We start from the raw sequence: 13863 nt of genomic DNA, 5'->3' as shown, positions 1-13863 counted from the left end.
TAGCACAAGCCTCGACAACGGTAGACCTCTGAGAGGTAGGTTCCTTAAAGAGGGATTGGCCAGGACAGCAAAGTCCTCATGGATTGATGTTGTTGTTGAGAGTGGATTCATTACACAGCAGTACCCCTTTATCCATAGTCCCATTTCCATGGTTTCAGTCACCTGCAGTCATGTATGCTTCAAAGACATTGCATGGAAACTTCTAGAACTATAAATTCCCAGTTTTGAGGAATTCATGTTCTTCACTGTGAATATTATAATGAAATCTCAATCCACCCAACTCCATGATTGGTTCCTTTGTCCAGAGTACCCCCTCTGTATGTGCTACTCACTCTTCAGCCTCTTAGGAATCTTGTTTCTTCTTCTTCTTCTTCTTCTTCTTCTTCTTCTTCTTCTTCTTCTTCTTCTTCTTCTTCTTCTCCTCCTCCTCCTCCTCCTCCTCCTCCTCCTCCTCCTCCTCCTCCTTCTGTTTCAGGACAGGCTTTCTCTGTGTACTCCTAGCTGTCCTGGAACTTAGAGATCCATGTGTACTCCTAGCTGTCCTGGAACTTAAAGATCCATCTGCCTCTGCCTCCCAAGTGCATGGGATTAAAATATTTTGTCACCATGCCCTTGGGAATCTTCTTAGTTAATAGATTTGCTTAATGTCTATTAATAGATTTTCTATTTCAGTATTGTTTATCATTGTTAACTTACTGCAACTAATTTTCAAATTAAGCTCTATTATAGGTGTGTGTCTATAAGAACCATAAATATATACAGAATTTAGTATCCACTGGGGCATCCTGGAACATATTCCTCTTGAGAAAAAGGAAAGACTACTAAAACCCTAAGTTTGACTGTCTGTCTGTCTGTCTATCTTCTTTCATCTATCTCTATCTCTTTTTCTCTCTCCACCCCTTTATTTCCCTCCTGATATCTCTTTATGATGCCAATGCTGTGTTATAATTTCACTAGAAGACCCTCTGCAGATGCCAGCATCTTGATATTAGACTTCCCAGCCTCCAGAACTGTGAGAAGTAGTGTGGTTAATTGTAAGTTTCCCAGCCACTAGCATTTTGTTACAACAGTGTCTGACAGGCTAAGACACTGACCTTACAGGAAACTACCATAAGAATCAGCAGCAGCAAATCAAGTGGAGAAGCAGCCAGGGATAAAAAGCAGAAAAAGAAAAAATAGTCAGAAAGCAATACAATGCTCAACTGTGAATATGTGCAAAGGTGCAGTAACATAAGCATTAATTCAGCAACGAGAACTACATGAGAACTACTTAAGAAGGGTGGGAGAGAACAAGAAGACAAAGTGGAAGGAGTCAGCACTAAGTGGTGTTTTCTGCATAGTTTTTCTAAGAGCTGCCTCTGATGACGTCAGCAAGAGGCAAAACCAGCAAGCATGACTGGGAGCTGGAGAGCTGATGCCTACAAAGCTCCTCCCAGGTGAGGTGTGTGGTAGGCAGCACCGGGGAGGCCCACAGTGGCCCCTCCTTGTGATCCTAACACTTGAGTTGTCCTTTTCCACATGGTCCCAGGATCTTGTGATGTTAGCACCCTGGAACTGTCCTCTCCCACAGTGTAGGAGGCTCCTGTCCTAGTTCCTCAGAGTCACCATGTGATGAGCCATCTTTAAGGACAGGCCCAAACGGAGGAAAAGCCTCTTGCCAACAGCTAGTCACATGAAAAAGTTTAGCAGTCCACAGCCCAGCTACTCAAGCAGTCCACAGATGACTATAATTGGATGACACTGGTCCTTCCCTCATAAGAGACCAAGTCACAATCCCCCAGTTAAGTGGCTCCTGAATTCCTCACCCTCATACACCATATGAAGTAACAAATTTCTGTTGCTTGAAAATCATTAAAATTTGGAGTGAACACCATATAGCAATACATAGTGAATTTAGGGACTGGAAGGTAACCAGTGTGGTATCTTCCTTTACCCCCATTTTGTAGATTTGAAAGGTAAGGCCAAAGAGCTTAGCAATTTGCCAAGAGTCTCACAGCAACCTTGGCACCCTTAGGACTTAAATTCCATTTTTTTTTTTTTTTACAGTCTTTCTGTTTAGCCATCAGTTCACTCAGCAAATATTTTAATGACGTTTTTGGTAAGTAAATTATTGAATTTAGCATTGAAGCATTGTTCTTCAGAACAACTGGAGGTGAAATTAATTTAAAAAAAAACCAGAAACATGAAATAAATGTGTTGAACACAGTACCTCTTAGAACTGCTAACTGCCCTACTATTCCCAGCTGTTCAGACTGGACGCAGAGGCAGGTACCACAAAGAGGAGAGCTGTTCTGACTCCTGACTGGGGCTTGTTGCCAGAGTTTGTTCTTATCCTCTGCAGTGAATAATTTCTGATAAAACTGGCAAGAGAATGTATGCTCCAATGACTTGGCCAATTTCATCAGACAAGCAGAGCCTTGAAGAACATTGTCTATGATAAAAGCTGATCAAGGGCTCCATCATAAGAAAGATGGGGTGGGGAGCTTAGCCCCAGAGACTCCTGAGTATAGTAACACCCAAAGCAGGGGCGTCCTATGTAGATGTTCTTTGGTGTTTTGTCCTTAGAAACAAGAAATGTGATCTGGAGAGATACATGTGGGCAGAGGGCTTGCTGCATGTAAGCAGGTTGGGTGATTCTAGCTAAGTTTTTCTAGAAAGGATCAACTTCTAGGTCCCAGGCTCTCCTCGGGGACGTAGAACTCTACACACTGGGAAGTCAGAAAAGTCTGCTGATGCACGCTGGCATCACGTGAATGTGTGGTTTTGGTTCTTGTGGACAGCTTTAGGATCCCTTATTTTGGTCCTAGGTTTTGAGAGAGGGGAAATAAGAGGAATATAGAATGCCCTTCCCTTCAAGGCATGAGTAAACGGCTGGTCTGAAGGCTAAAATGGTGGTCCACGTATAAAGCTTCTGGCCCATATTGGTAGTGAGATTGTGTTGTAAGTAAAATTGCCTATACTTCATGGGTGATTGTCGGGGGCTATTGTTAAGTATTTGTGGTGTGCCTTATTCTAATGACTTCCTAGGATACTCACAGTAAAACCCAAGTTCTGTATCAGAACTACAAGTCCCAAAAGATAGGTACTGCCAGCTGCACCCAGATTCATTATGCTTCTCCCAAGGTCAGTGCCTAACTTCAGCCTCACTGGTTCCTTAAAAACCTGTGTGCCCTCAGCTGCCATTCTCCAAGCAGTGCCATTTCCAACCTCTCTTGTCTGGCATGATCCCTAGCCTGTGCCCTCTTTCTTCACAATGTAAGCTTCTTCCTTGTTTTCAGGACCCTGACAACTCAGTGTGAACTTCCCCCATCCTCCTCCTAAACTCCTTCTCATCGTCTATTAATTTCTTAGCACTTAGCACTGTTAAGTTAGACATTAAGTCCAACTACATGAGTGTAGCTCATTGGTAAAGTGTCTGCCTTGTAGCAAAGGACCTGGGTTCTACCCCAGGACTGAAAAAAAAAGTTAACCCCTCATGTGAATGACATTTTTATTGAGCAGCTTCTACAAGCCCAGCATTGTTCAAAGGGCTTCTCAGATAGAAAGCCATTTAGCTCTGATAATAACCCAGGGCATCTGCATTGAAAAGCCAAGAAGCCACATGGACAGGTTACAGGTGAAATGATGCACTACTTGGCTATGGAGCCAGGAATCACCTTCAGGGACCAGGCCCTGGCTTGCTGACTGCTCTCTGTCAGGCTGCAGTGATCTCCATGGGAAAAAGGACCTTTGTAGGTCTTATTCACTGCTGAAGCCTAGAATAATGCCTGGCATATAGTGGTGCTCAAATAAATGCTCCTTGAATGAAAAATAAATACGAGTTAATACCTCTTACCCTGCTCTTACCCTTCTGTCTTCTGAGAGATGTGTCTAGGTGCTGCACAAGCATCATTAAAGTTTCACCCAGTCGGTGAGTCATATAATCTCTGCCTATACATGGACTCAAGTTGAACTACTCAGACATTAGGAAGCATCAAAAAGTCCCCTTACTGGGTATGGTGGTTTAAATAAGAAATGTCCATATGTCCCCATAAGCTCTGGTGTTGGAGCACTTGTTTCCCAGTGGTGGAACTGTTGTAGAACCTTTAGAAGCTACATGCTTGCCTGGATGAAGCACTCACTGGGGAGGGGGTGCTTTGAGAGTTTATGATTTTGCCCCATTTCCTCTCTCTCTCTCTTTTCTTCTTCTTCTTCTTCTTCTTCTTCTTCTTCTTCTTCTTCTTCTTCTTCTTCTTCTTCTCCTCCTCCTCCTCCTCCTCCTCCTCCTCCTCCTCCTCCACCTCTTCCTCCTCCTCCACCTCTTCCTCCTCCTCCTCCTCCACCTCCTCCTCCTCCTCCTCCTCCTCCTCCTCCTCCTCCTCCTCCTCCACCACCTCTTCCTCCTCCTCCTCCTCCTCCTCCTCCTCCTCCTCCTCCTCCTCCTCCTCCTCCTCCTCCTCCTCCTCCTTCTTCTTCCCTCCCTCCTAGCTTTGGGTATCTTACCCTGCAACAGAAAAGTGTTTTGGGACACTGGGCATGCCCTGGTGTTGAGAAAACCCTTAAGCTCAGCCCAGCTACTCAACTGGGATGGCAAATAGATTGAGTTGCAGGCACTCCTGGGTGTCTGTCTTGGGACAAGCTTGTGTTCCCAGTCTGTTTGTTTCTAAACTATGTCCCCAGTGTCATCTTGGTGCTGGAATTTTATAAAACTTCAAGATATTAAATGGACTGGACTGAGTTCTGATGAGAGGACCCTAGTTGTGGGAAATGCCTTAGTTAATAAAACTAGAGCCCTGGGTCCTTCTAAGGACTCTGAATTTTAAAATAGAGAAAGTGGGGCAGGAAGGAAAGGGCACCAAATATTTTGTTTTGATAAGAGAAATGAAAACTTATGATTTGGCCAAAGTTTATCATTTCCAGTGATCAATGTAACATCTCCAACGTTTTTGTCACTAAATACCTGTTTGCCTCTACATTTATGAAAGCTCACACATTTTGACCCTTGACCTTAAAGGGCAGAGAAGCAGCAGAGATTGCTGGTTTCTTCTAACACCATCCGGCGATGAGTTTCAATCCAGCTCTGCTCTTCTCCACCATGACATTTCCCAAGAAGTGGTTTGCCTCCTTGCTCTTTTCCCTCAGCGATTGGTTCTCAGTTCCATAACTCTCTGAGCCCTTGACAGGAGAGGAGCCCGCTGAGGCAGGTGAGCAAAGCAGAGAGCTGAGGACATGCTGGTGGGCACAGGTCACTGGTGGGCACAGGTCACTGGAGGGCACAGCCCAGGAAGCAAGAGGCCTTACCAGGATGGTTACCACATTTTGTGTCCACCACTGCAAGGTGGAAAAATGTCCCATTAGAAAAGTTTCCCTCAGCCCTGGACAGAAGGAAACTTTCTCGAACCTCTGAACTCTGAGTTCCTGGTGCATTGAGAACCTGATAAGTATACAACCACCACCCTACAAAGGACCTGGCATCACAAGGATCCACAAGAGCCTAGGAAAGAATGCTTGGCAGGGAAGTCTGAGTGTGACAGAACACAGGAATCCTAGTATCCACTGGGCCCTGAATCTCAGGCTCAGGGTTTTCAGTCAGGCTAAGGCTGGTGTGCCAAGTCCTTGAGGAATGGAGTGGAATAAGGAGGCCCATACTGAGAGTGAGCGTGAATTTTCTAGGCAAACGTGCAAGGCCACACACCTGGGAGGGGGGCACCTCTAGCCTTGGAGACTAAGTGACAACTTGAGGCTGGAATTTCAGACGAGGAAAGCAGACGTTTAGGTTATCTCTTGCCTAATTCCTGTCTAGCTGTGACCGGAACTGCTGGTTCTGCCCTCCCCCCCACCCCCGCAGGGTGGGGGGCGGGCGACACGACGGTTCTGAGATGAGCCCTTGAATGAGGTCTAGGCTTTCTGGGGAGGGGCACAGTTTGGAGGGACAGCGCAGGGCAGCGCATCAGTGTGTGTGTGTGTGTGTGTGCGCGCGCGCGCGTGCGTGTGTATGTGTGGTGTGAGTGTGTGTGCGTGTGTGTATGTGCGTGTGCGAGAGCGCGTGCGCGTGTGTGTTTATGTATGTGAGTGTGTGTGAGTGAGTGTGAGTGTGTGTGTGTGTGTGTGTGTGTGTGTGTGTGTGTGTGTGTGTGTGTTGGGGGTGAGTCTGAAGATCACCAGAACTGCCCTTCCAGGTAAGGGGCCTTGAGTAAACCTAGTCCTCCTCCAGCTAGCACGGGTGTTAAGTTCTCTTCTGGTGCTGGATAGCTCTTGAATTGTGGATAGCTCTTGGGTTCCAATTTAGGGCTGGACTTGAGAGGGCTGGAGAAGAGAACCATCAACATACAAGAGGAGGAAGAAGAATTGAGAAGAATCGAAAGAGGGCACTCTCCAGTCTCAAAGCGCTCCAGGGCAAGGAGCTAGATTGGCTCAGTAGGCAGCTGAGAACAGAAGAAGAGCCTGAAAAGCTGGGTCAGATCCCTCGTTGAGCAGTTTCTAAGACACTGTATTGCAGTAACCTAAACCTCTGGGTGCGGCTGGAGAAGCCCCACTCTGCAAACTTGCTTAGTTTTCTCACTTCTTCGCAGAGCAGCGGAATTAGAGTCGGTGGATCTCGGCCCCCTGGCGAGTCCTGAGAGTAGCGGGACAGAACTAAACAGGAGTTGACTTCAACACTTTGAAATCCTCTTCGAAGTGAGCCAAAAAAGTACTTCTGCTTCCAGACATTCTGGGGAGGTTGTGTGTGTGCGGAGAAGGCCGGGGAGGAACAGGAAAGAAGAGGAAAGGCAGAGTGAAGAGAAGCTGGAGGTGAAAGGGTAGAGACTCCGGAGGTGGGGCCACAGCTGCGAAGGAATGCAAAGGCTGTGCATCTTCTTTACAATTGAAAGATGGCCTCCGTGGCTGAAGGTGGGAGTTCACTCCAGGAAGCAGGGGCTCCAGCTGAGTCTAAGGGGCTCCAGACCAAGGTCAGTTTTCCTGTGTGTTTATCCCTAATCTGTAAAATGGGAATACCGCCCAGCTGTTATTCCCTGTGAAGGAAGAGCATTAAAGCTGACAAGTCCTCCTCGCCTTTGCAATCATAGGAAGCGGAAGTAGCTTCTCCCCTTCAAACACAACACACTACAATCATTAAAAGAAAAAAGAAAAAAAAAAGCCCTCCCTTTCTTCCTCCTCCCCCCACTCGCAGCTTCTGATAGCCGACTGCGTTGTGCGCGTTTCTGGCCTGTCCTCCTCCCGGGAGAGGCCGGTGCAAAAGCCAATAAGCCTGGAACACACTCAGGTCCTTCAGGACCAGGGACAATAGTTTCCATTTAATAAATATTTTCCCCAAGGGCATTTCACATCGGCCAGGCAATTATTCAAAGGAAACAGGCTCGCAGGTTGGCTCGGCGGGTTATTTCGTCCTCTTTACCCGAAGAATGCTCATCAGACTCAAGAAACGAGCCCCCATCCTCGCTGGGTGGGAAAAGGCACCCTGGGAAAAATCAACCCTAGTTGAAAGGATACGGCCTGAGGCTCCAGGCTGCAGGCGCCAAAGGGGCACCAGGAACGTCCCATGGCCCGTCTGCCCGCTGCCTTTCCAGTTTGGATGGTTGAGGAAAGCTGGGAGTTTTAAATCACCAAACAACGACAAAAATAAATAAGAATCAGAATGGATCCTGCCTACCACACTTAGCCCCTAAAGTGAAGAGTCCTCGTGTTAAGGGCCCCCAACTTGAAGAGTCATGGTGTTAGAGGTTCGCCAACTCAGGACTGCAACTCCAGCACGAAGCATCCAGATTACGACTCAGAGAGCTTTGCTCTGACCCCCAGAGGCCCAGAACTGCTCCGTGGGAGCATCCTGGGGCACCTGTGGGGGAGCCCCCGAAAGCCGACCGGGAAGAACGATTCTAAAGCACCGCAGAGGGTCTGGCGCGAAAAGTTTATTTTGCTTTTTGCCTTGAGTTTGATATATTCTTTTCCTCTTCCAACGGTCTTTGACAAGTGTGTGTTGCGGGCGGGGCGGGGAGTGGCGTACTGTCTTCTCATTTGGTGGCGAGGCTGTCCTATTTATCTACGTGAGCTCTGGGCTTGCTGCCTTTGCTGACAGGCCCCTGGATCTTTGTATTAGAAGCACCAGTTCTCTTCTGAACAACTGGGGATGAAAACAGGGGGCAGGGAGAGTTTTAATTTTTGCCAGGGACAATGTAAAGCCCCAGTCCCCAGTCCTGAGCTAGCCTCTGTTCGGCGGCGGTCTCTCTGTCCCTCATACCTCTCCCCGCCCCCATCAGGGATGCTCTGGTCTCCACTACTTGCGAGTTGGCAGGTGCGCCCCCCCTCGCCTTCCCTGCTGCTGATTGGCGCCCAGGTTGGGGAGTCGCCGCCCCGCGCTTATGTCAGAGTGCGTGCGGTCCCGGCCCACCTCGCCTTTGAACTTCGCCGCTTTTGGCTGCAGTTCACCAGCCTCCCCGCATTCTCAGCCAGGTGCAGTGCTAGGCAAAGCAGCGCCCGGAAAGCCACGGGAGGGGGGTAGCCACGGCCAGAGAAGCCAGGGGAAAGACGGGAAGGAGAGAAGGCGAAGGTGAAGAGGGAGAGAAGGAGGAGCCACCTGCCCTCGCCAGAAAATTACCTAGCCACTTAATCCCAAGACTCCGGTACTTGGGCCCCAATCTCTGGTGCCTACAGACTCCAGGCCGAACACCCTCTCATCCCCGCTGCCCTTCCTACCCTTCGGCCCCTTGGGGGCTGCCTGGGTGCTGGGACTGGCATGATCAGTTGAAAACTTTGCAGGGTCAGCTCTTCTCCCTGACTCCCCTTCTGCGGCTCCGAGAAGAGGGGAGTTCAGAGTCCCGAGCTCGGGACGGACAGAAAGACAGACGGCCAACCGCGCCCAAGCTCGCCTGCAGAGCCCCTGCATTCCCCGCCCCCGCCCGCCTTGCCGGGACCATGTCCAAACCTTCAGATCACATCAAGCGGGCCCATGAATGCCTTCATGGTTTGGTCCCGGGGCCAGCGGCGCAAGATGGCCCAGGAAAACCCCAAGATGCACAACTCGGAGATCAGCAAACGCCTAGGCGCCGAATGGAAGCTCCTGTCCGAGGCAGAGAAGCGGCCTTACATCGACGAAGCCAAACGGCTGCGCGCCCAGCACATGAAGGAGCATCCCGACTACAAGTACCGGCCACGGCGCAAGCCCAAGAACCTACTCAAGAAAGACAGGTATGTCTTCCCCTTGCCCTACCTGGGCGACACGGACCCGCTCAAGGCAGCCGGCCTGCCCGTGGGGGCTTCCGACGGCCTTCTGAGCGCGCCCGAGAAAGCCCGGGCCTTCTTGCCGCCGGCCTCGGCGCCTTACTCCCTGCTGGACCCTGCGCAATTTAGCTCCAGTGCCATCCAGAAGATGGGTGAAGTGCCCCACACGTTGGCCACCAGCGCGCTGCCCTACGCGTCCACCCTGGGCTATCAGAACGGCGCCTTCGGCAGTCTCAGCTGCCCCAGCCAGCACACGCACACGCACCCGTCCCCCACCAACCCGGGCTACGTGGTGCCCTGTAACTGTACTGCCTGGTCTGCCTCCACCCTGCAGCCCCCTGTCGCCTACATCCTCTTCCCAGGCATGACCAAGACTGGCATAGACCCTTATTCGTCAGCCCACGCTACGGCCATGTAACCCCCAGCTTGGCCCGGACCTGAAGGGTGGCGTGGAAGCAGAGATCTGCATCCTTTCGCTTGCACCTAGTCTGGCCTACAGATGTCTCTGGGTCAGGCCTGCCGCTGCCCCTTGCCCACCCTAGACTCTGCCTCTCTCTTCCGGGGGGAAGGGAGGGGCCGTGCTCCTGGACCCAAGGCACAGACTCGTGCCCGAAATTTCCAAACATTAAGACAGCTACACATCTGCCCCTCTCCCGACTCTCCCAAAGCAAGTCTCCGACTGTAACCCCTTTGGACAAAAAGAAGTAGGCAGTTTTGCTTTATTTACGTCCCCCCTCATTCTCCTCGGATAGGCTTTGGACTCGGAACTCCCAGATCCTGGTATTATATCTAGAATATGCGTATATATATTTTTCCTTTCCCACTGAAGAAAAGAGCTGAGTCTCCGGTGCTGTGCCATCAGACACAGCTAGGCACCATTTGCTCTTCCTGTGTTGCTGGGGAGAAAGGCTTAAAAGTTTAAAACTCCAGGAAGGGAAACCTTTCTGTTTTAAATCATACTATGGTCGTGTTTGCTTCGATAAAAAGAAAACAAAAAGAACCCACATGGCTTTTCACTTTGTGTAACGCAGTACTCCTAGACACCTAAGTTTACTTTTAGACAGAATGTCAGGTTATGAAGTCAGGAAGTAGAAAGTGAACGAAAACTTAAAATAATAAAAACATCCTACATGGTCATAAATGTTTTGACAATGTCTTGGAAATGTACCTAGAAGGATTTTACCTCGTTTCTCTGTTCATTTGTTGAACAAAGACGTTTTGAATAAAGACAATCTGTCATTGCAAAAAGTCACCTTGGATGTGCATAAAATCAAGTTAGGAGGCTTAGGTTCAAGGAGTCTTTCCTCCCAGCTCAGAGTCCTAAAGGGGCTGAATGAAGCAGGGAAGGCTGGGGTGGTCCTGCCCTGGCAGAACCTGATGACCTATGACCTGTAGAGGGGCCTTGAGTCTGGGATCTATCTCGATTGCTCCCTGATAATCTGAGTTTCGCCTTTAGAGTCTTGACAAAGCTGTCAATCCCAGGATGCCGTGTCTTTCCCTCAATCTTCATAAAGCGGGTCAAACCACTTCCAGCAGGGAATGAGCTCAAGCAAAGATGGGACCTCTTGAGTTTTGGGTGGGTTTGCTTTTTAAAAAACTACGCTGTAAAGATTGTAAGTAGCAGTCTTGGAGGGAACAAGTTGCACTATTGGAGCAGACTGCAAGGCTGTGGGTGCTTAAGTTCAGGGCATGGTATGAGAACATGAAGACTTTGTTTGTTTAATGTTTGCTGTCAGGTCTCCTGAGAATCTGGGACTCCAGATTAAGTTCCTAAATTGTGTTTTTTTGTTTTTGTTTTTATAAACTGATAGTTAACAACTTTTTTTTGTCCCATTGGGGGAAACAGCATGGGGAGGGGAAGAAAGAAGGAAATAGGAAATGTTGTCATGCCTCAGGCAGAGTTCTTAAAACACAAATTTAAAAAAGCAACTGGGGCCCTTTCCCCTCCATGAGCGTTTGCTCGAGGGTGTCTAGGCTTTGCTGATGCTATCTAGTCAGCACAACAGCAGAGTTTGTTAGCTAATTCGGAATGTGCTTCTCACCTCCGGGTACCGCCCCCCCCTCCCAGTTTCACTCCCCCAAATCCGTTCCCCCTCGTTTTTCCCACAGGCAGTGTGCGTCCCTTCAGCCTTGGCTTTGCTTTGGTGCCTGGAAGGGACTGGGCTCAAGGCCGTTCGACTGCTGTAGAGGGATTTGTGAGCGCCCCCCCCCCCCCCAATTCTCCAAAGGACTCTGTAGCCAGAGGTGGGAGAGAAACGTTGTCAACAGTCACCAAAGCCAAAACCCTCGGATTAGCATATTGTCCGCAAAACAATTAGAAGTGTTTGAGGTGCTATTTGGAGGCTATTCATCCGAGCCCCTTTGTCAAGGGGGGATTTTCATTATTAAAAAAAATAAGTTAGCAGTTGTCCATCTGGCTGAGCTGAATAGCAAAGTGATTCGTGTTGTATATGCTTTTCTCATTAGGAGCTCTTTTGAGACCAATGTTAGAATTAAATGGTATTACACAATTAACATACAAGGCCGCTGAATAGGACGGGACGCCTATAAATAATAGATAGATAAATAAATGAACGTTCAGGGTAAGGTAAACAAAGACGGCTGGGGGAGGTGGGGAAGAGGCCAGGCTAGCTGAGCCACGCTTACTTAGCATCACAAAACCCTCTTACAAATCGAGACAATTAGGAAGTGACGAGCCTCTGGTGGCCGTCGGGTCTGGGGACTCTGGGTGCGTCGGGAAGGCCCCTCCTCCCGCCCCCTAGGAAGCTCGGGAGGCCTAGGACGCTGGCCTTGCTTCTGTTGTTTGATCTAACCCCAACTGACAGTCCTGTCAGCTTCTCTGCTCTCCTTCATAGCTCAGTGTCCCTTAACATCTCCCAAGATGAAGCTTACAGGGGTCCGGTGTCTCCTGGCAGAGCCCAGCGCTGGAGCGCCTAGGGAGGAACCCAGGCGCGTGGCCCCACTAAGGTGTCCAGCTGATTGTGAAGTGAGGTTAGATTTCAAAGGGGCACCAGGCGGCGAAGGCCTCGGGACACAGAAGCTAAAACAAATAAACAGTCCCAAAATTAGAAAGCAAGGGCCCATCCAGACAGCACCCGGCCCTGGAACTCCAGGGGCTCTCCCGGAAACTAAGGTGCACTGGCACCGAGAGGAGCCTGGGGCCCACCACAGGGCCACCCAAACCTCTTTCCAGCGCACACAGCGGGAACCAGAGTCCTAGGGCAGCAGCAGACCAGGCTCCAGACGTTTCTTCCCTGGGCACTTTGCTTTCTTAGTAGACTGCCTGCCTTCCTCCCACCCGGACCCAGCCTCGCCTCCAGGGCCTGCGGCAGTTTCTTCGCCCTGGCCAAGGGCCGCCGAGCAGCGTTTGCAGAGGTGCGCGGCCACAACTCGTCCCAACAGCCTAAATCCTGCTTGTCACGCCGCTGACGGGGGTCCGATTACAGACTTTAAAGTCTGCCGCAGACAAAAAGGAATCCCCTGGGGAGGGTTGTGGTGTGTGTGTGTGTGTGTGTGTGTGTGTGTGTGTGTGTGTGTGTGTGTGTTTGTAAGCCTGTTTGCTCACAACTGTCTCTTTCTTTCAAGGAAAGCATTAAAGCAAACCTGTAGGGAGAGGAGCGCCCCGCCCGCCCAGAGTGCAGGACAGTCGCTTCTCCCCGCGCCTCGCGCAGCAAAGAGCAGCCTGGAGTTCCCCGCCACGCACTTTGCGGGGTCCGCAGAGCCCGAACTCACGCTGCGCGCGGCCGTCCCGCACCCTGCGGGAGGAGGGTCTGCCACCTCCTCTGCGCTAGGGACGAGTCCTTTTGCTCCTTCCCTAGCGCAGTCGGATCCTCCTTCCTGCAGAGGTGACCAGGGGAGAGTTCCTGGCCTCCCTGCAGGTGCCACTGCTCGGAACCCTTTCCCCCAAACTGACCCTATCTGTGTCGCGCGCCGTGCGTGCACCCACCGCTCTCCGGCTACTGTTTTCTAGGACCTGAGAGGGCTGAACCGTCTGCCCTCCGGATGGCAGCGGGCGGGGCTGGCTAGTTCGGGTTTTAGCTAGGTTTTCATTCTTCAATTTTGGCGGCGGTCCGTCTCAGGGGTTCACTGGTCCGATTTTTGAGAGCTTTGGCACGTTGTCTGACTTTAGCTTCCTTCAAAAAAAAAACAAAAACAAAAATCAAAAAAGCAAAAAAACTTCGGGGTTTTGTTTGTTTCTCGTTACCCCTGTATTTGGATCTTACTCCCCAAACTTTTATTCCTTTCCAGTTTCCCAGCCTTCCTTTTTAAGGGTCCGTTTTCTTACCGCGTCTGACTTTACAGATGGAGAAGGCCCAGCTATTTCGAGTAAGTCACACTCAGTTGTGAGTGACTGACATTTGAGACTCCTTCAGCTTTGCCTTTTAAACCACCTAACCTCCAGGAATCCTCACCGATGCAAAGAAGGAGGATAATTCAGTCTAGGGAGAGCCTAGGTTCTTTCTCTGCTACGCGCCACCTGAGGAAGCTCTTCCTGGCCTGGCAGGTTCTCCGGAGAGATAGCGAGGCTGCCAGAGCCGTGAAAATTTGGCAAGCGGTGGAGCCAGCTCTGCCTTGGCGGATTACCGCTCATTCCCTTCTGCCTCTTTTCGGTTCAAGCCTTGTCACCATTGTCCAAGTGGACAATGAATTTCAAGACATTTATATTCG

General features: G+C 50.1%; 1 protein-coding gene across 1 annotated transcript; it reads left to right on the top strand.

Annotated features, from left to right (window-relative positions):
* The first annotated feature begins 8337 nt into the window (after window positions 1–8337).
* On the top strand, window positions 8338–10447 carry Sox14 (SRY-box transcription factor 14). The gene is given in 2 exon segments (XM_036192458.1): window positions 8338–8919; window positions 8921–10447. Coding segments are annotated over 2 exon segments (723 nt in total). The 5' UTR covers window positions 8338–8889; the 3' UTR covers window positions 9614–10447.
* The last annotated feature ends 3416 nt before the right edge of the window (window positions 10448–13863 follow it).

Source organism: Onychomys torridus, chromosome 7, assembly GCF_903995425.1.
Source record: "Onychomys torridus chromosome 7, mOncTor1.1, whole genome shotgun sequence".
Classification (NCBI taxonomy): domain Eukaryota; kingdom Metazoa; phylum Chordata; class Mammalia; order Rodentia; family Cricetidae; genus Onychomys; species Onychomys torridus.
Note: the sequence above shows the minus strand (reverse complement) of the source record. Positions and strands in the feature narration are given on the sequence as shown.